This window comes from Falco rusticolus, chromosome 7 (genome assembly GCF_015220075.1).
Source record: "Falco rusticolus isolate bFalRus1 chromosome 7, bFalRus1.pri, whole genome shotgun sequence".
Taxonomy (NCBI): domain Eukaryota; kingdom Metazoa; phylum Chordata; class Aves; order Falconiformes; family Falconidae; genus Falco; species Falco rusticolus.
In genome coordinates, this window is record NC_051193.1 from 56,189,305 (window position 1) to 56,209,085 (window position 19,781).

The 19,781-nt window shown below is 37.9% G+C and overlaps 2 protein-coding genes across 10 annotated transcripts in view; one reads left to right on the forward strand and one right to left on the reverse strand.

Moving 5' to 3' along the window:
• The window catches only part of LOC119151855 (translation initiation factor IF-2-like), a 48,175-nt gene extending 43,473 nt beyond the window's left edge, over positions 1-4,702 (forward strand). For both annotated transcript variants that reach the window (XR_005105574.1, XM_037396205.1), the window contains exon 3: positions 2,617-4,702. Coding sequence is in view for 1 of the 2 variants with exons in the window: in XM_037396205.1 (XP_037252102.1) it covers positions 2,617-2,753 (137 nt within the window). In the remaining variant the exon portion in view is untranslated. The remainder of the gene's footprint in view (positions 1-2,616) is intronic.
• Positions 1-19,781, reverse strand: part of CDIN1 (CDAN1 interacting nuclease 1) — a 137,489-nt gene that overhangs the window by 5,031 nt on the left and 112,677 nt on the right. For 4 of the 8 annotated variants that reach the window (XM_037396202.1, XM_037396196.1, XM_037396200.1 and 1 more), the window contains one exon: positions 4,037-6,952. In XM_037396202.1, the coding sequence (XP_037252099.1) occupies positions 6,817-6,952 (136 nt within the window). In that variant the 3' untranslated portion in view covers positions 4,037-6,816. Of the gene's footprint in view, positions 1-4,036; positions 6,953-19,781 lie in introns of those variants that run through there. The other 4 variants (XM_037396199.1, XM_037396197.1, XR_005105573.1 and 1 more) reach the window with 4 other exon arrangements.

Below are 19,781 nucleotides of genomic sequence, written 5' to 3' on the forward strand. Positions count from 1 at the left end.
AGCCCTGAGGCACTTTGTGAGGTTAGACCACATCTCTGCCGCTTTAAATGGGAGACAGAAGCCCCAAAATGTCTAGTTCAAGTTCTAAAACCTGCTGGTTCCTAGCAGGGCCAGGCCTGGCCTCCTCCAGGTGCAGCTCATCTCCTCTTCTTTGTCATGCTCCCTCAGCATCACTGTCACTTGTCAACCTGTCTCTGTGCTTTCATCAACACTTAAAGACAGGATACCATCCTGTATGACAGGGGTAAGTGCTGAGTTACCATCCTTTCCTGAAGACCCCTACCAACATACCTATAAAGAGCAAACATGTAACAAGAATTTCTGTAAGAGAAAGGGTAGCTGATATTTATTAAAAGCAGAAATAATATGTGCATATTATATATGTATGTTTATACATAAATGTACATGTATTTATATAGATAAATATATGAAAAAAGTTGTATTCCTTTGACCTAGTCTCCTATGTCATCTCTTCTTAGGACAGAGACACAGAGAGACTTTGTATGTGTTTGTACAGCACGTTGGGACAAAGAGACATTGGTCTTGGCAAAAACCCCTTGTTGATAGTATTAGATGAAAAATATATTGTATGTTTGTGTCCTAATGCTACAGTCCTATACTCTGGAAACATGAATTTGCATAAAGTTTGTAAGCTTGACTTGGTGCTTGTTTAGGTACTTTCAAAAATAATTATTTAATATTGTTACTGTTTGACCATTTTACATGTCTGCTTTATGTTAAACATGAATACTTGGGCCATGCAAACAGTAGTTGCTCCGTGAATGGATACTTTTCCATGTTCATATTATTTTAATTCGTCAGGTTCTCAGAGGTAAATACATTATAGCAATTCTGTCTGTTTATAGACAAGTCAGCCGGACATCAAGATAAATCTGTTAAATACCTATTTAAAAAAGCGCCTTTGCCTGGCATTAGGTGGATTCAGTTTCTATGAAAACTTAACTTGGCACTAATATGCTTTGTACTGCCCTTCAACACTGCGCTTTGTGCTATCACTGTTGAGAGGCAACAGCGAAAAGTATTTACACAACAAAGGAGAAAAAAACCCAACCCCAACTCTCTAATAATGAGAATAACCTTAGCCAAGGATATCTCCCTGAGAATTAATAACTAGCTGGGGTTAATGGTCACTGGCTTCACCTTAGGCCCTCAATTAATCCCTGAACCACAACTGTTATTACCTAATTGACTTAGTTTCATTTCATTTATACATTTCAAAGTGATCTTCCTAAAATCACACTGACAGAGTAACGTGGTCTCTGCAGATGCGCGCTGACATGGTTTCAATATTGTTACTTTGCCTCCACACGCTTGCATTGACATTTCATTTTGTTTTGACATTGCAGTGCCACATCTATGGATCCGTGCAGATGATGTGGGATTGTTCACGTTAGGTGAAAGCACATCCAGGAGTGAGGGCAGACTAACATCGCACACAGGGACAAGATGCCAGATAAAAGCTACTAAGCAAAATTATTGTTATCATTGTGGATGATTGTTACCACTGTAATTTATATGTTTGTAAAGGGAAGAAAGTCAGATAAAATTTCACCTGAAATCTTGCTGCTTTTCTTAAATAAAAACCCCACAAACAAAAATCTTTTCACTTACACAAGCTTAAAAATATAGCCTGAAAAATGGAGCAGAAAAGTTTTTTTTTTTTTTAATATTACCACTTCATGCTTATTTGAGGCTGTAAATGAATTATGCAAACCTTGTGTGTTCCAATAACATAATATGAATGCAAGTAGCTGAATATTGTAAGATGCAACTCTAAATCAAGAAATCCTTATAAAAATAGGGCATCAAAATGAAGTCTTTTTATTATGTGGAAAAGTTTTTGAGAAGTCTTTTGAAGCTCTTTGATCCAGCTCTGAAATAATTTTGGTAGATTACTATTGTACGAAACCCATAATTTATAGTAGCTGACCTAAGCTGCTCTTTGTATAACAGCCATATATGAAACAATAGCAGGAAAGTGAAAAACACAAGGGGAACTAAAACTGCTCTGTTTATTATTTAGCTCATAATTACATCTTCCTTATTTAATCTTTTGAATCCTGGCATGTTCTTAATAATACAGGTTCAATTAATATTTACTATACACAGGAGAGTTAGTTTTTAGTAACGCATTTAGACTATCCAAACTTTGTCTAACTTGTGACCTTTCCCTAACCTAAGTGAGATCTATTTTATACAGCTCGTACTAGATAGACAGTTTCTCTATAAATGGTGAAGCTGCTGCCAAGCCCCCATTGTTAGCTAGTTCATTTTTCAATGGGCACGCTTTAGGTTCCTATCATACTGCTGTGAAGAGCAAGCCCTTGAGGTTTCTTCTTTTGTCAACATAATAAAATGGTTATTTCTGAATAACCCCCAAATTCACAACAAATGGTCTTTTGTGATTTAGAACAACGTGATAGGAGGATTTTTTTTGTTTTGTTTCTGCAGGCAGCCTCCTATTTTATTCCCTAATATTAAATTAATATTTGGGTAGCATTTGTCTTAAGGTAATTATAATCTCATCCTTAAAAATAACAAATGCATGTTTCTAACAAGTGTTATTCTTGCTCTGTATTCACCATTTAACTGCAGATGATCCCTTCAAAAGCCACCTAAACAGCCTGACTGCTTCAGCTGAAGTAAAAGGAAAAACTGAGTTCAATTCTGCATACTTTTTGTTGACCCTCAAGGAGTCGTCATCAACTCTGGTAAATAAGAACAACCTGTAGTATGTACAAGCTCTTGCTAGGATGACTGTGGTTTGGAACCAGGGAGCTAGCCATCCTCTCCCTTCTGAGCCAAGTAGATTTTGGCACAGGAGGAAAGCTAAACCTTTGCCTTCAACCAACCTTCTTACAGAAATGCTGCACAAGCAAGGCGTGAGAAAAGACCACTGTAATGGCTGAATTCCTCATATTGGCTGTGCCTACTTTCTAGTAGCACAGGTGTACTCTTAACTTGGTCAACCCTACTCTCAATGTGGGAGTGATTAGACTGCACTACTGCTCTGCTCTGTGAGTGCGCCCAGCCTGCAGAAATGACCTAGACTGCAAACCAAGAGAACGAAGGAGAGCAGCACACTGCTTCGCCATTACAACGCGGTGGGGAAATCTGAGGACAGTCTGCAGGGCTCCTAAAGCCGGTATTTAAATTGGAGTAAGAGCAAAACGGGTTGGGATGGTGGGTCAGCCCAAGTGCATACAGAACTGGAAACATTCAGATGTAGTATCAGAAACAGAAGCAGGCAGTAGAAAACATAGCACAGGCGTTTCAAAGGGAAACAAGGGCAAATGGGAGAATACTGAATAAATAAATGTGAAATGGTTAAAAAAGACGGGAAATTAAAAGGGGGGGGGGAGGATTTAAAGGCTAACGGAAATAAAGGCAAATGAGAAGAGCCATGAACAGTCTTCTCTAGCAGTCTAGATGGTGGAGAAATCCAAAAGCAAATACCAGGAGTGAATGACTTTTTGAGCAAACATATCAAAACAGGATGAAAATTATTAATGAACTATCAGTACTATTAATGTGATAAAATAGTAATGAGGTAAGCACTGTAAGAAATTTGGTCCTTTTTCTTCAGCTTTCGATCAGAAGTTTTATTCTGCTCTGAGCAGGCTTTAGGGAAAGATTATTAAACTCATACTAATAATGCATCCCCAGAATGCCAGAATGATAAAAAAATATTTTCTTTTTATACTAGAGTGTGACCCACCACTGTGTTGGTCCGTCTATACAAGGAAGTTTTACTTCCCTGTTCAACACAATTACATCAATTCCTAAAGCTCAGATCAGGCCTTATTACAGTGCTTGGAAGAGCAGATGCTTGGCAAGTCTATATATGCCAGTGAGAACATCATTCAGTTTTATGCACACTTCTGTTTTCTGGCTTGGCATAATTCATTAGCACACTCTACAGAATACTCCATAAAACTGGATTTGGCTTTAATGTTAAGGTTCTAATGACTACAGTGTTGTTCAACAAAAACAACAAACAACTCACAAACAAACAGTAGTCTCTCCTCTTTAATATTAAAGTTGATGTTTACAGCTGATAAACAGAGAAAATACACAAATGACTGTTTTTTTGCAAGACACAAGTAGGAATAACAAAGTAATATTAATTTTTTAATGTTCTGCTTTCAGCATTTAAAACAGCAACACAGTGTAATTTTTTGTGATGGCAAAGCTTGTTCAATAGCATGTAATGAAATTGGAACAGTATGTACACTGTTGTGGCTTATTTCATCCTCATTCTAATACAAAGATTCTTAAAGGGGGCAATATATAAAGATGAGGTCAAAGCTTTGATTAAAGACAGCTGTACTGCTTTCCAACCTGTTATGTCACAGCATTAGGTAGAGGAATAAATAAACAAATACAAGCCTAACCTGATTTATCTGTGTGTGCCTGCATAAATTTGTTTAATGTAAAAACAAATAAAGCAAAGCTTTGATGGAGGTTGAGCAGAATTTTCAACATCTGTGCAGATAAATTTAATTTATTCAGAAAGAAAAAGCAACATCAGTGCATCATGTAAAAGCTGATTTAAGTGATTTCATACAACAGAAAGCATATGCACTAGCTGAAACAAAATCAGTTTCCCCTTAAAACCCATTTCACTTAGACAACCGTTACTTCTGAATTTTCTACTAGGATAATGTTCAGTTGTTTTTTCTTTTTTATTTTCTTCTGGATTTTATACATTCCACTAACCTAAACCCCAGTGAAAAGTCCCAGAGGCAGCAACACCCTAAATGCAGCTTCTGTGTAGCATCAGGCAGGAATACCTCACAGATTCCTTCTGTGTACCTTTATGGTCAGATCCTGAAAGCCGGTTAGGTAAAATAAGCCAAGCACAATACCTTAAATAGTTAAACATAAATGAGTTACAGGTGTTTGAATAGTCTTTTAAAAATAAATCTTTCCACCATAACACATTAAAACCCAGGAAAATAATCTCTGTGCAACAATAACTCACTGCAGTGGAGCTATACTAGCTTATCTCTGCAGCAAGGGACAGAGTACCAGGAAGACTAAGGATATTTTTTCCTGAAAATTAAAGATTAGTCAAAGTGATAAACTCCTGTCTGAAACATATCAAAAAGTTTTAAAGTGAGAACTAAAAATTTAACATAACACTGACTGTATGCATCTGAAAACTATAGCTGAAAAAAACCTGAATAGGATTAATACCCTTTTAACTCAAGGCAAGACTGTAAAAAGTCTGCATGTGATTTTTGAAATCATACAGGCACAAAAAGTATCACCTCAACTGAAAGAAGATGATGAATATGCATCACAATGTTTTAAAGACCATTTCCTTAGGGAAGAGGTTATCAACTTGTGCTTGAGGGCAACTGTTATCACACCTTTAATTCTACAACAGAATCCGAACCTCTGCTTCTCCAAAAATCTGAACGCAGTGAGCATACACGCATGGCTCTCATTGACTTTTAAAAATAGTTTGTTCTTTCCTGAATGCAAGTTAGCAAAGAAAAGAGTATTAAAGTGTGCCAAGCCCAATAAGCTGCTATTTTAAAGAAATCTCTAACTGCAAGCACAAATCTAAGCCCCCATACTGCCCCTCTGAGAGGCCATGAGGATGGAAACAAAATGAGTTCTGAACTCCTCAGAACTTCAAGGAGGGCTAACAGCCACCCCAAGGTACCTCTGATTTTGGTGGTTCCAACAAGAGAACAACAATGCTCTTGCAAGAATACGCAAGTATGCAGGGAACATGCCTATTTGTGTGCTTCGTTTGTCTTGTGGAACTGATCCAGTATGAAGCACTGTTTTACCTTTTATTCACTCCCCTTCTTGAACACCAGGATGGTAATCTTCTTCAGAAGTAACCCACATAGAGAGCTCCCACACATTGTTCTTTTGGACTTCAGTATGCCAGAAAATGGTATGTTACAGTACCTACAGGGGTCAAGACCGATTCCTTCCTTAAAGTCAGTTAAGAGACTTCCTAGGTCTAGGTTCTGGGGAGGGAGCGGGGAGGAAAAGACAAAACACAAGTTATTTTTAAGTCATTAAAATGCTTATTAAAACCCCCACAAAACTAGCTTCAAACTTCACAGGCTCATATCCATAAAATAAACCCTTGCTCTTCACTTTCGCCTCTTCTCTAAAAATCCCCTAACTTAGATATTTTTCAGTTGATTACTTGGGATGCCGTTGTTGATTTTAGCAATCAGATAGTGATGAAACACATATACAAATTATCGTCCTCAAACCTGGCTATTTACTGTAACAGCCAGAACTTACGTGATCCTGTCTTACCACTTGTGCTTTAGGAGCTGTGCATTATATTGTTTTTAAGTCCCAGAATAAGAGTCTTTACCAATTTTCCACATCACTGTAGGTGTTTCAGTCAGATCACTAGCACTGAGTAAACTTGTGAGTGAAATCATAAAAAGCTACTTATTTTTAACAGTGATTCCGTAACAGGGGTAAGAACTGAAAGTTGCACCTTTTGTTGTGCATTTTTGTCTTTGTTTAGAATGTTAGAAGCAGCCATCCGGAAGGAAGAAAGATTATGAGTATCTAGAAACTAGCTGTTTGACAGAGACAGAAATGCTGATAATGAGTGGGTTGTGTCTGTCGTTTTTGGCTGATCACAACAGAGGTCTGAAGCAAAACAGAAACTCTTGATATGTTTGTGTAAGGAGGCAGTAGCGTAAGGGCGGGCAGCAGGAGTTCAGCTGAAGTTCAGGGCAGATGCTGCCATCAGTTTACACTGCAGGAAAGTAAAATTGCTTCCGGATTTACCTCTTCCTCCCAACATCAGCACTGAGCCATGCTGTGTCGCAGAGTCACGATGTCAGTAGGAAAGCAGTCTTTCAGCAGGATACCGCGTTCACGATGGCAGTCCAGCTCTTCAATAAATCCGTACCAGTAGATGACCAATCCAGGGCCAAATCTATCACGCAAAAAAGAAAACGAACTCACGTGACTGTGCTAGGTGAACTTTTATTTCCTACCTCTGTGACTCCAACACAAGTAAATCTGTTAATTTGCAAAATTAAATCTGCAAAATTGGGGAGAGTATTTGACCTCCATTTAATTTTCAGATTTTAATCAACATTGAATTGACATATGTCATTAACACTTGATTCCATGACTAAAAATGCTATTTAGAGACTCAAACAATCCACATCAGCTTTGTTTCTTCCTTTAAGTACTCTGCATATATCATTAAAATAGACCCTATGCCTGAAATATTAAATAACATCTAGTAACTTTGATACACACAGAAGTCTCTTGCCATGCACTCTGCTTTTCCCGATTTGGGTGTGCAGGCACTAAAAATACATGGGTTTACGCAAGCTCCAGTTCATGCAAATTACAGCATCATGAAAATAACGACAAATCTTTAAAATATAATCTTTAAAAAATAACAATGAGCTCTTACTCAGGTAACTATTAACGTAAAGCACAATTCAGAAAGAAATAGAGTTACTGCTGCAGTGTCTGTGAAATGTGCCTCAGGAATTCCTCAGATATTGCTAACTCTGACTGATCCCCACTAGGCAATCTCAGGAAGTAGCCCCATGGACTATTTTACCCATCAGGAAGTTCAGACCTTCAGGCTGGGTTCATAAAGAAGTAATCACTATCAATCACTGTGTACTGCGATATGTTTTGCACATCAGTTTCACGTTTTTCCTACTGAGAGCACTTAATTAAAGGGCAGCACTACTTTTGGTGTAGTGTTGCAGGAATTTTACAGTGAAATCATAAATTATGAATGTTGGGTTAGTAAAAGGATGTCTAAAAACAGAACTGCTTTCTGTAGTCTAACATTACAGCAGTCTGTACAACATTAGGCCAAAAAGCTTTTTCTTTCCTTGATTTATTATATGCTGTAGTGAACTTGCCAAAAACAACAGTGCAGGATGAGCTGTTAGATACCGTCTGTACAAGAAAAAGTTCAATAGAATGTCATGTAATGGTTTGCATGCAGAGCCACACTCAGGACTTTACCAATATGGTAGCCTATTTTTTTAAATGTTTAATTATAATGAAAATGTGTTGGGGGGGTGGTGCACGGTAACCTAAATGTCCACGTAGCAGACAATACAAGCACTCAAAACCATGGGTAGTACCAGACCAGCTTCATTAGGGTGGTTTCTTTCCAACAATGGAGGGAAAACTCTATTTGATGTGCTCATGTAATGGAACAGGCATCAAAGGAAGAAGAAACCCCTGTGGCTTCCTCCTGCAGTTTCAATTAGATACGGTAGTCTTTTGCCCCAGACTGCTGCACAGCATTGTAACATTTCAGTTTATGGCTACAACTCTTCAGCCTAGAAGTGGTTGCAGTTTAGTGGCAGAGTAAATTACCCCTCAGCATAGCTGAGGCAACGCTGGCAAATGTGCTTTTTTGCAACTGAAAGATGACATTTGAAAGTGGAAATGCTAAAACTCTGACAAACCCAGCTATACTAGCCAACATATTCAAACCTACTTAGCAGTGAATAAAGCACAGACTGAAAAGTGGCTCATGCAGAAGGACGATGCCGCCTACATCCAATTCCCAAGTTTCCTCTTGCTGCCCAACAGCTTCAGCCTCTACTGTCTCAAAGGGCTTCTCTCCGTTTCCTTTTGCTTAAATTCACACGGGGCACAACCCCACCGGACCACAGAGGGCAGCCAGCCTAGCAGGAGCAAGAGCAAACGGCAAGCGAAGCCAAGGACTGATGCCCACTAACTCTGATGAGAGGCAGTAACTGCTGATGCAGGATGGGCTTGCTTTTATTTCACAGACTACGTTATCTGTTCCCACATTAGTCGAACATAATATAAGGGGTAATTGGGTGGGGATGTACTCATGTACTAACCAAAGTTATTTTAAAAGGACCTCCCCTTAGAAGATAGGGAGTATACCTAACATTTCTAATGGGCTATTTTATGCAAGGCAGAAGCTATGAAACATACACAAGTACTTATTACGAGCGCACGTGCCAGGTAAAATCTTGATGCTAATCAGCAGCTGCTCAACCCAAGTTTTGAGGGGCTCATTTTGCTCCGTGTGGCAATCTGAATCCCCTGTCCACCATAAAATACATTGGGCACTACGCTTAAGTAATTTGTTATTTTTTGAAATCGAAATTTTTAATAAAATTAATCTTTCAAGACACATTAGAAGGCTAAACTATGTCCTTCTAGCAAATTGTCACAGCTCAAGCACAATTTTCCAGTAAAAATTTGTGCTTAAAACATTATGTTCAGAAATGCCAAATTTGATGAAAAAATTTATACACAAGAACATCTGCATACTGTTAATTAGAGGAGCAAGTGCATCTTTAGACTGAAAACATCCATCCATCCTGCTTTTGACTGTGTTATTATAAAAAAACGATTTGCCCTGTGCCACGTAGGTTGCACTGTTTTCCACTACATTGTGTTACTCCTGTTATAGCTCCATATCACACAGCCCATATGTATGATCACATAAAAAAGTACCATACTTTTGTTCAAAAACACTTAAGTGCAGTACTTAAGAACAAAATTAACTTGTTGGTACATTAAGCATTTGCCACTGACTATCAGGAACTCCTGCTGCTAAGTGCTAATTTCTCTCTCATTAACACCCAGAGTTGGCAAATCACAAACAATGCCACTGGTTAATTACTGCTGCCTTAATTTGAAAAGACACTTAACCTTTTTGTGTAAGGGGATGAGGTAGGGAGGTGTAACCTAGAAGTAAGCACTACCCCTTTTAATTCCAAAACCCAGATATGACACTATGAAGAACAAAACTCAGTGCTGCAAATGACAAAGTAAAGCTACAAATGTATTTCTGCATCAACCGTGACGCTCAACAAGTCAGGGATTGACCCTGGTTTACACGGGGGAATAAACCAAAATCACAGAATGCTTACTTTGTATTGCTATGGAAAGGGTACGCATTGAGTAGCTCTGAGGAGGAGAAAAAAAGCTTTGAATGTACCAAATGGTTCGACAACTATATAGGTACGGTATGCAATATAGGCCAGGTTATCCCATTTCATATGAAAGACACATTGGATAAAGTTTAAGCTTAAAACAAAAATCAAGCTTAGAATGTAAACAGACTATGGAGTACTATTGATTTTGTTCTTGCTCAGAAAAAGTGCATAAATGCTTAAAAATATGCCTTTTCCTCCTCTGTCTTTAGTTTTTACCTTGGAAAGCTTAGGTATGAAAGAATGTGCCCAGAAGTTATACAGAACTGTAGTTTTACCTATTCCAGTGAAACTATTACTTTCAGAGTTTTACTATCATATAGAATTTCTTTTTAGAGGTGAAAAGAAATTCAGCTAACTAAGGTTTGGTTAATTCCACGCAGTAAACATAGAATAAACAGGAAATAGAGAGGCAAGCTTACTTCAAAATATAATAAACATAGCAAGTGAAAATTGTCCACACAGGTTGCGTCAGTTTACTTAAAAATCAACCAATAAGTATGTAGTTATTATCATATCATATACATCCTGGTTTAGTCATTATCTAGTTTTGACATCAGAAGCTGTGGCTACCAGGCAGCCGAAGCCAACCCAGCTGCACTTCAGTGTGGGGCGGGAGTGCCCCAAGTGCCAACGGGGGAGGCAGGCAGGCTTATGACCCCACGGCATGGCAAGAGGAGAGCAGGCTTACAAAAGCCCATGGATTAGTTTAGATCTAATTTAGGCTTGCTATAGAAGGCTAAATTTAGTCTAAGGGCAGCAGACGGTGTCTTCCAAAGAATCAGCTGAAGCATTTGAGATAGATCCTGGAGGTGGTAAGATATAGCTTGAGCGTAGTTAAATACAGATACGGGCTCAACAGTGCTTTAGATAAAGCTTATGTCTGACCACACTAGTCTATAAAGTCAGGTTTGCACTACTTCAAGAGTGTTCAGAGGATCTTATGTACTGGTTTAATGCCATCCATTTTGAAAGGCACCCATAGTTAAAGGAGTATAGACTTGTACATTGATAATCCTGGGACACTGGGCTCTGTTATTGGAAAGGAGTTTCACAGAGACGTGCTGAAAAGCCAGGAAGGTAAAATTCAGATAATCCAAAGTGAAACGGTTCTTCTTCCTAAAACAACCAACCAACCAACTTAAAAAAACCCAAACAAACAAACACCCAAAATCGCATCTTTGTATAAGCCAAGGGATCACTTAAGAAAAAAACAGGGAAAGGAAAACTATGTAAAATGTGAATCTGGGTTTAACTTGCCCTCCAGTTGAACCAGTTTTGTGCTGGAAAAGAAGAAAGACTTTTATTTATTTATCAAAGTGGCCTAGTAGCCTCACACATATTCTACTTCACTTCAAGAGAAACTACTCTCTAACAATGCCTTTTCTTCTGGAATGTCTGTGTGGGGTCCGTACTAGCTTCTAAGGATTTGTCTAGACATGTGGCTGTTGCAAGTGGATTTTTTCACCATCAAAAAGCCTTGCATGTGGTTTTATGAAAAATGTATTTTCAACACAGTGCTCAATACTGAGCAGAAATGTAAAACATCTTGCAATTGTTTTTAAATAAATGTTCACTTTATTTATTTTTAGTCTATTTGTTATAGATGGGTTGTAAGCATCTCAGCATAACGTAAATAACTTTAATTCCAAGAGACTCTCATAATGAAATGCTGGCATATGAATTATTATTTCTAATATGCATGTATTTAAGCAAGTATTTTATAAAACAGATTCAGATGAATATTTGTGTTATACGAAAGCATAGCAGTCTACCTGGTTGGCGATTTTAATTATGAAGGTCACATCTGAATATGTCTTTGAAGGACTGCATTCTGGTCCCTCACTTTTTAATGTCAGATCATCAACAGTGCCAGCTAAAAAGCTGGCTTTGTTTCCATGCTTTTCTTTTTAAATATCAAGCAAAATAGAGCATTACCACTTGCACATCACTACTTATTTCCTGGGAAAAGGGAATTATAACAAATCACAAATAAATTGTTACTTTCTAAGTCAATTTAAGATGGTTCTTGAAAATCACACTTGTGAGTAAACTCGTTTTTCTTGTAGTTCTAATAAATCCTGAAGATAATAATTACACCCCCCACCCCCCATCCCCAATATCTAATATGTTTACTGTTTAAGGACTCACAACTTTACCTTAGTGTACTTGTACCAGTCTCATTTGTGTCAGTGAGGGAATTTAGATATTGGCAGAGGTAGGCTAGGAGGCAACAACTGCAGACCACATTTTCAAGTAAGGTCAACTGGCATCAGTCAGCCAACTTCCTTACGTCTAGACCAGTTTACTACTGCTGATGACATAGCATTATAGATCTTGGCAAACATTTAATGGCCACTGCTCAGAAACTGATTCTGATTAGCAAGAAATTTTCTATTTAAACAACTATCACAAGCCTAGTTCAGAATAGTTTATAACAAGGTGTTTCTGCTACTGTTCGCTCATATAGAGTTTTAAAATCAAATAAAGGGACTTGAGCACATTTTAAAAACTCTCAATGCACTTTAAAGGTAACTGTGAGGTTTTATCATCTTCATTATGTTTTAGACCCTTCACACACTTTTGTGATCCAGACACACACACTCTCACACAGATTTAAAAACCCGATGCCTTCAACACATTACACAGCATCTTGTTTCCTTGACTTCACCAAGTCTGGTTAAAAGAAAGAAAAAAATTTCCAATACTTAGTAAAATCAAGTAACTGAATGACATTTTTTGCTATAAAAATCTGATCCTTAATCTGAAACTCAGAAGGCTACAATATTTTTGGGTCGAACTCCCTTAAGCTTGTCTTCCTGCAGTAGCAACCGCAAAAAAAAAATATTTGTAAATGTGACTCAAGAAAAAAAATTAAGACGTTCCAATCACATACTTTTAAAGATAATAGGAAACTTGTCCATAGCACTAGCAAGCACTGTATCAATTACACACAGAAGCTGGCAGCATATTATGTCTCAAGGATCCAGGCACCCAGTTTATGCTGCTTAAGGTAAAATTAAACAAGTAAAACCTAATCTGCTTTAAGCTTTGATGTTACCACAGTAGTTGGGGGAAGTCTTATTTTTACAGAAGACAAGGAAAAAAAATTAAAGTCTATTAATATGCTATGATACTCCCACTTCCAAGGAGGTTTTGACTAAAAAGTGGGAATTTCTGTTGGGCTGAGAAAGGTAGGCATTTCCATGAACACCAGATACTGATGTAATATGCAGCTGATGTGGAAGCTGGAGTTGTCAGGTGAAAAAAAAGGTGGAGGGAAACTAATATCAGGCCTCTGTCTCTATAGTCACACCTCTCCTGGATATGATTAAATCTTAATGAGCTTTTTTTTATATTTGCTGTCTTTTTATCTCTGCAATGACTGTTAAGGCATCAATCAAATAGCAGCATTTCATCAGGCTTATAATATGATGTAATTGCTTTTGGCATTTGCAGAAATAGAAATCAAATCAAGTGATATTTATGTGGATATAAGAGACCGTTTAAAATATTTTAGAATTTTGCATAGCACAATTTTTAAATGCATATTAATAGAATGCATCAAAACCTGTGCAAGGCACTGTCATTAAAATATTATAAATACAATATAACTTTTAGCTGCATAATACATTTTTAATAAACAAACTGTCGAAACACATTCTTCACTTACACTTATTCATTCAGATCTGAGTACTGTTCTCCAGGCAAATAAAGGATTTTTATAATCCTCAATGACAAGTTAGTTTTTTTAAAAAATACAGTTCTCATGGAAATAACTTTTAAAAGCTATGATTAAATAACATTAAGGCTTCACTGATTTACAAGGATCAAGGCTTTCTAAGTGAAAACTGATGCAGCGAGTGAGAAAGAAAACACATACTGGCTCAAGGCAGCTCGTCATTTAAGACGAGAGCCTTGAGTGAACTCTGAATTTCTCAGGTTTTGTTGGTTCATGTCCTAACTACTACTGAAACATATTACTTTGTTGTTTATTAATAGTGTTCCAGATGCTCATCTCTCAAAGCGACTGTGTGTACTTAAGGTAAATTTTTTATTTTTTTTCCCCAGTCTCAGCACCTTCAGCACATCAGACTGTAAGGTTCTGTGCTGTAAAGAGAGACTATAACGTGCCCCTTATGTTTGTACCGCAGGATTGGGCTGATGTACTGAAAATTAACATGGTACTCAACACCAACATTTTAGAAAAGAAATTGTTAATCCTTACACTGCTGGGCTGTTTCATGGAAATGACAGCCAAAGTTGTCTTTGGCTTTAGGGAAGATCACTTCCATATGCATTTTGGAAAACAACACATTTTAGCTATGTGGGAAGTTAGTTCCAGTATCTATGTAAAAGAAATAAAAGACAGTGTTCCAGGTACCTTACTTGGTAATTTGGAGGTAGGTCCATCCAAGTTTCCCTGGAATATAAGTATCTTACATGACTTAACCATCTCAATACTGGGCAAAGTGATTCAGGCATCCTGCATGATGGGCATAACTAAGCAGAAGAAGCTCAATCAAAAAACCTCAATCTGAAAGGCACAATATAAGAAAGCTTTCTACATCTTCTTTTTCAGAAGTTTCATAAATTCTTTTCTTGTGGACAGAGTCTAATATTCTGTATTAGCTGTTGCATCTACATATTTGTCTTTTAGAATTCAGGGTCAGAAAATTGTTTTACTGTATCTCTACAAGGGCATTAATGTGTTCCTGTTCAAAGCAGCAATACCCTTTCATCCTGCAACATGCAATTTGATTACTAGTTTATTAAAGTTACGCTACTTGTATTTACCAGTTAAGACACTGCAAGAATGTTGGCATCCTTTGAAAAGGTGTGGAGAAAAGGTGGCAGGTTTGCACCACAGAATTATTCTATATATTGTCGCTGGAAGCAATGCTTTCTGATTACACCCAGGCAAAGAACCGCCACTGAGGTACTTGCTTGTTACTCCCTTTCCCTGAGAAAACCTCATGCCATTAGTTCACTCCCCACAGACTGTCGATGCAAGGCTGCTATTGTTTGATTCTGCACATCTGAAGCTGTAGATCAGTGTTGAAAGGAGTTACTGAGGTTATTTCAAACATTTTGTTATACTCACAGCAGTCCTCCCAAAGGAATGCTTGGCTGCAAACTGCCTCTTATCCCGGGTGACAGAAAACATGGGAAAAGCTTTTGAGTACAGTTAGATTGAGGTCCCGGCAGCCATAAGTGCTGGTCAACTCATGCTGCCATTAGGTGATTAATAGTTGTTTATTTTTAGGGCTGGAAGTAACAGGCCATCCTAAGGCCAGTGCAAGATGATATCTGAATAATCTGTGAGTGCCTCAGAGTTTGCAGCAATCCTTTCTTTCTGTGCAGCTGTTTATCTGGTGACAGCGCTTGCCAGAGTGACAGGATACACCAAGAGTGCATTTAACAGAGGACTCAGAACTGCTTTCCCAGCAACTGATCTTTGTTTAATAATTACTGCATGATAGAACCAAACTAATTGGAGTTGTTCAGCAAATTTTGATAGCAAAAATGTTGATAAAGAAATGCACTACATACCTGTGTGTTTAGCATTTCCCGACTATAAATTTTGGAGCCAGCATTAAAGCCATCCCAAGACATTCTGAATGAATTATTAGACAATTCTGTATCTCCGAATCCTTATACACAAATATACAATAAAACAAACAATGTAACAGATGAATTAACAAATGGAGGACAGCTCGTTTGCGCTTCCAACTTCCCAGATCAGAGAATTAGTCCAAGACTGGATAGTAAATCACATTGAGTATCTTCACACAATGTTGCTTTGGCAGTTAACTGCCAAACACACTATTGTGCATAATTGACAGGCAGAAATATTTTATGTGTGATGCTGTACTTAAATTTACTGTCTCTCAAAGTGTAAGTCACCTATCCGTATTAAGCAGGGAAGAGATGAAAAAGCAAGTACTATGTCTGCTGCCTATTACTGTGGCACCTGATGCCTACCCAGAAGGAAAAGCAAACACCTCCTCCGACCTGGAATATTGTTGCCACCTTTGGAATCTGCTGGCAAACTAATTGTGCCTGGCATTCACTTAATTCTAATGCCTGAGGCTCTTCAGCTTGTCTCCCAGTTGATAACATATACCCATCATCTGCACAATCTGAGTTGGCCCTGCCCTGCTTCACATTTGAAAATAGCTAGGTTTCAGTTGTCATTTGGGAAAGGAGTGCATCCTCAGATACGTGTCTTACACGCCACCTGCAAAATATCCAGTCTCTCAGAAGACGATAAAAACATTTCACATGGTGAAAAGCAGAGACTGTTCTAGACACTTCAGGAGACCACCAAGGCAATCTGTAGAACTGTTACATTCATTATTAGATCAAACAAGTGCGTAACTGGGGATGTCTGAAGAAATCTGCTTTCCTTGTTTTGCCTTCCATCTCCTTCACTATGTACGCACACCCACCCACCCACCCCCTAACGCACGCATCTTCTGAAAAATTCATAATGCTATTTAGATTTATTTACAAGTTATTTGTTCTTTCTTAGTACATACCAACACTAGAAAAAATTTAATCTCAGCTTTCTTTGCTTACTACATACAACCTTTCTGGGCTCACTGTTAAAGGTATGGAATTCTGTTCAAAAAGAAGATATAGAAATGTACACTGCCGTGTAAGTGTGCCTAGAAGGAGGGAGAGGGAAAAATCAGAGGAAAACGCTATCGCTTGTGAAGGTTTAAAAGCAACAGCAGATTAGTTGAGACAGCCAGTGACATATTACAATCTATGTCTGATGAGAATTGAGCCAGAAGCCTACAACACGATAAAATCACATTAGTATGAATATTTTCCCTCATATAATTATAAGAATATGTTGAGAAGAGTGGAAGACAAGTTGGACTCCATATTCCTGTGGGCTGTTTTTTTTTAAATCTTTGCCATGCAATTACCAGATTGATCTTCTGTCAAGTCACTTACGCTGTATATGGCATTTGTATGTTAGCTGCTCCGAAAGACAGTATGAAGGTTATTATCCCAATAGCCACAAGGCCTCTGTGTTAAGTACAGCAAAATCCTTTTAGACAAATTTAAAACAAACTAAGAGTCACTACAGTCTTTTTTTTCCGAACGTCAGTTTAGTATACACATCTGGTACTATTCAATTGGAAGACTCTGTAAAACTGCTGTATTGAAAATGGAAGTCTAATGTCATCAGTGGATAAGATATGAATAAAATCCATGCAAAATATTGCAATATTAACATTATATGTGATACAAAGAATTTTCTCAGTTATTGCTGGTTTAGTGTCTGGTAACCACCACTGTTATGTATTTTTAACATTTTAATAAAAGAACAGAAGAAAAAAATCCATTAAGCATCGAACACTTCTAATACTGAATAATCTTTTCACCTTAACTGTTTCTCTTAATCCCTTTTGGTTTATATGCAGTGTATTTCATAAAGGAACACTGTTGGTTGGCAGTCTTCTAAGGGGATCACAGATAGCACTAGCAGTCTTGTTTTAAACAAAACAGAAAAACAAAAGTTATTGAGCTGCTAGTCCTGTTCAGTTTCTGCTCCCTTTAAGACAAAAGCAAAACTAACAGAAAAGAAAAGCAAGAAAAAAGAAAATACAGCTTTTCCCTCCAAAAATAAATTAAGCTCAAGTAAGCAGCTTGGAATATCATGAACAGCTGAACACCAGTCCGTTTTACCAATGCTTCTGAGACTTGGCTAACTTCCACCCGAGCATAGCTACCTTGTTGGTTTTTGGTTCTTGCATTGCCTAAAAGCTCAGAGTAAGTTCATTAAGCGGTAAGATTAGTATCTGTTGTGAGCAGCTGTCTTTCCCTCTCCTTTGTCAGCCAAAAATTACAAGGAGTTTTTAGTTTCTTATTTAAAGTGTTTATTTTCTGGTTGTCTCTCTGTATTTGTGATCGCAACGTCAAAGCATGCCATACATTCAAAACATAATGAAGGACAGAGGTTAAAAATGGTTCCTGAATTCCATGGTTGCTGTACTCTTACAGGAACCTCTTGAGAAAGCTGTCTCTCACAGAAATCCACTTGTCATGGACAGCCATAATGCATCTTAAGGTGAGGTGCTGACATAAGGTTTCCATCTGCTCCAACCTGAGCACAGATCACTGAATATGTTGAAGTTGGGAGTGACACCTTCAATTTGAACTGAGTAATGGAAGCCCAATATAGACAATAAAAGATACTTAAGATATTTTTCCTGTCAGCTTCCTCAGTTTATAGCACTCTTGCAAAAAACAGGGGTCTCCCTGTCTGGTCAAGCTAGACCATTGTTAACTGGAAGGTAAAAACAACCAGCAAAAACCCCACACACAATACACCCCCCCCCCCCCCCCCAAAAAAAAAAAAACCCAACCCAAAACCCAAACAAAACCCCACAAAAAAACCCCAACCCCAACCCCAACCCCCCCCCCCCCCCCCCCCCCCGCAGAGTCAGTAAATAAGCAAAAAAGAACAACTACACCTTATTAAATTAAACCATCTAGGCAATTTCAGCTATTTCCTTATACTTCTAGGATCTCTCCATATCAAACCCTGACTTTTGCCAAAGACTTGCTCTTCCTGCACCTTTGATGAATCATGTTTTATACAAATTCCTACTTCTACACTTGAGGTAAGTTTTACAGATAGTTTTAAGTAACTGAATTGACTTAGAGGTAGGCCTGTGCACAACAGACCAGTACGCCTCCGTTAGTTATTAGCTATCACTACCCGCCAATACAAATACCCTCAGCAAGTCTGGCACCATCTTCCTGAAGAATGAGATGAATGGGCTATGGGGTTTGGAGCTTTTCAGCACCAAATCCTTGCTATGTGGAATTCCTCCAATGATAGTTATTTCCATCAGGCTACTGACATGCTAACTGACTGGTCAGCACCTGAAATAGCGTGGTATGTTCTGTCCTGGTTACAAAACCCAGCTACTCAGTCAAAAAACTCCGCTGCCCTGTACTCCTCCTCTGCTCAGAAGTATCTGACAGCAAGATGCATAAACGGATGCAGGCATATATATTTTTTCCTCCAGCCTCCCTAGGTCTAAAGCACTAGAATGAACTGGTAAAGGAAAACTTGCATCGCTCATACAAGTATTGTATTTTTGCTGAGGGTAAACAGGACTTCCACTTGGAGACCAGAATCTCTCTCCCTCTCCACAACTGCTAAATCCACATTAACATTTTTAAAAGCTATTTCTAAAGTCATACCAATATATTAAGCATTATTTTTAGTTAAGTTCAAAGAGAAGAAAGAGCACAGCTTTGTCTGCTCTACCTGATTTCACTATGGCAACAGCAGAAAAATGGTAAATTCAGGAGATTAAGAGAGCTATAAGTCTAGCTGAACCAGCAAAAATAAGAATTAAAAATTAATTTATAATTTCTTGATTACCTACAGACACTTTTGAACCATTCTTTAACTAAAAAGAAATATATCAAGCCAGACCACATACAAAGTGATAGAAACGGTGTAGAACAGTATAGAACAGCTTCTATTTGCTTAAGTAATGTTTCCACTTTAATGTACTTATTTGCTTTCATTTGCTTAGCACTGCCAATATTTAGTACTGTGCAAATTTATGGAAATCTGACTTTAAAGAGCTTTGTGGTACTGAGTGATTTTTTTTAATTTTTCTATATACTTATACTGAAGTGACTTGATGAGATTCTGGAATAAATGAACTATAACTAAGTAGCATGTAACAATGTCTTGTGACATGCTGTGAGGTAATACAGGCAGTAACATGTCACCATTGTGGGTAAAATAATCTGATTGCT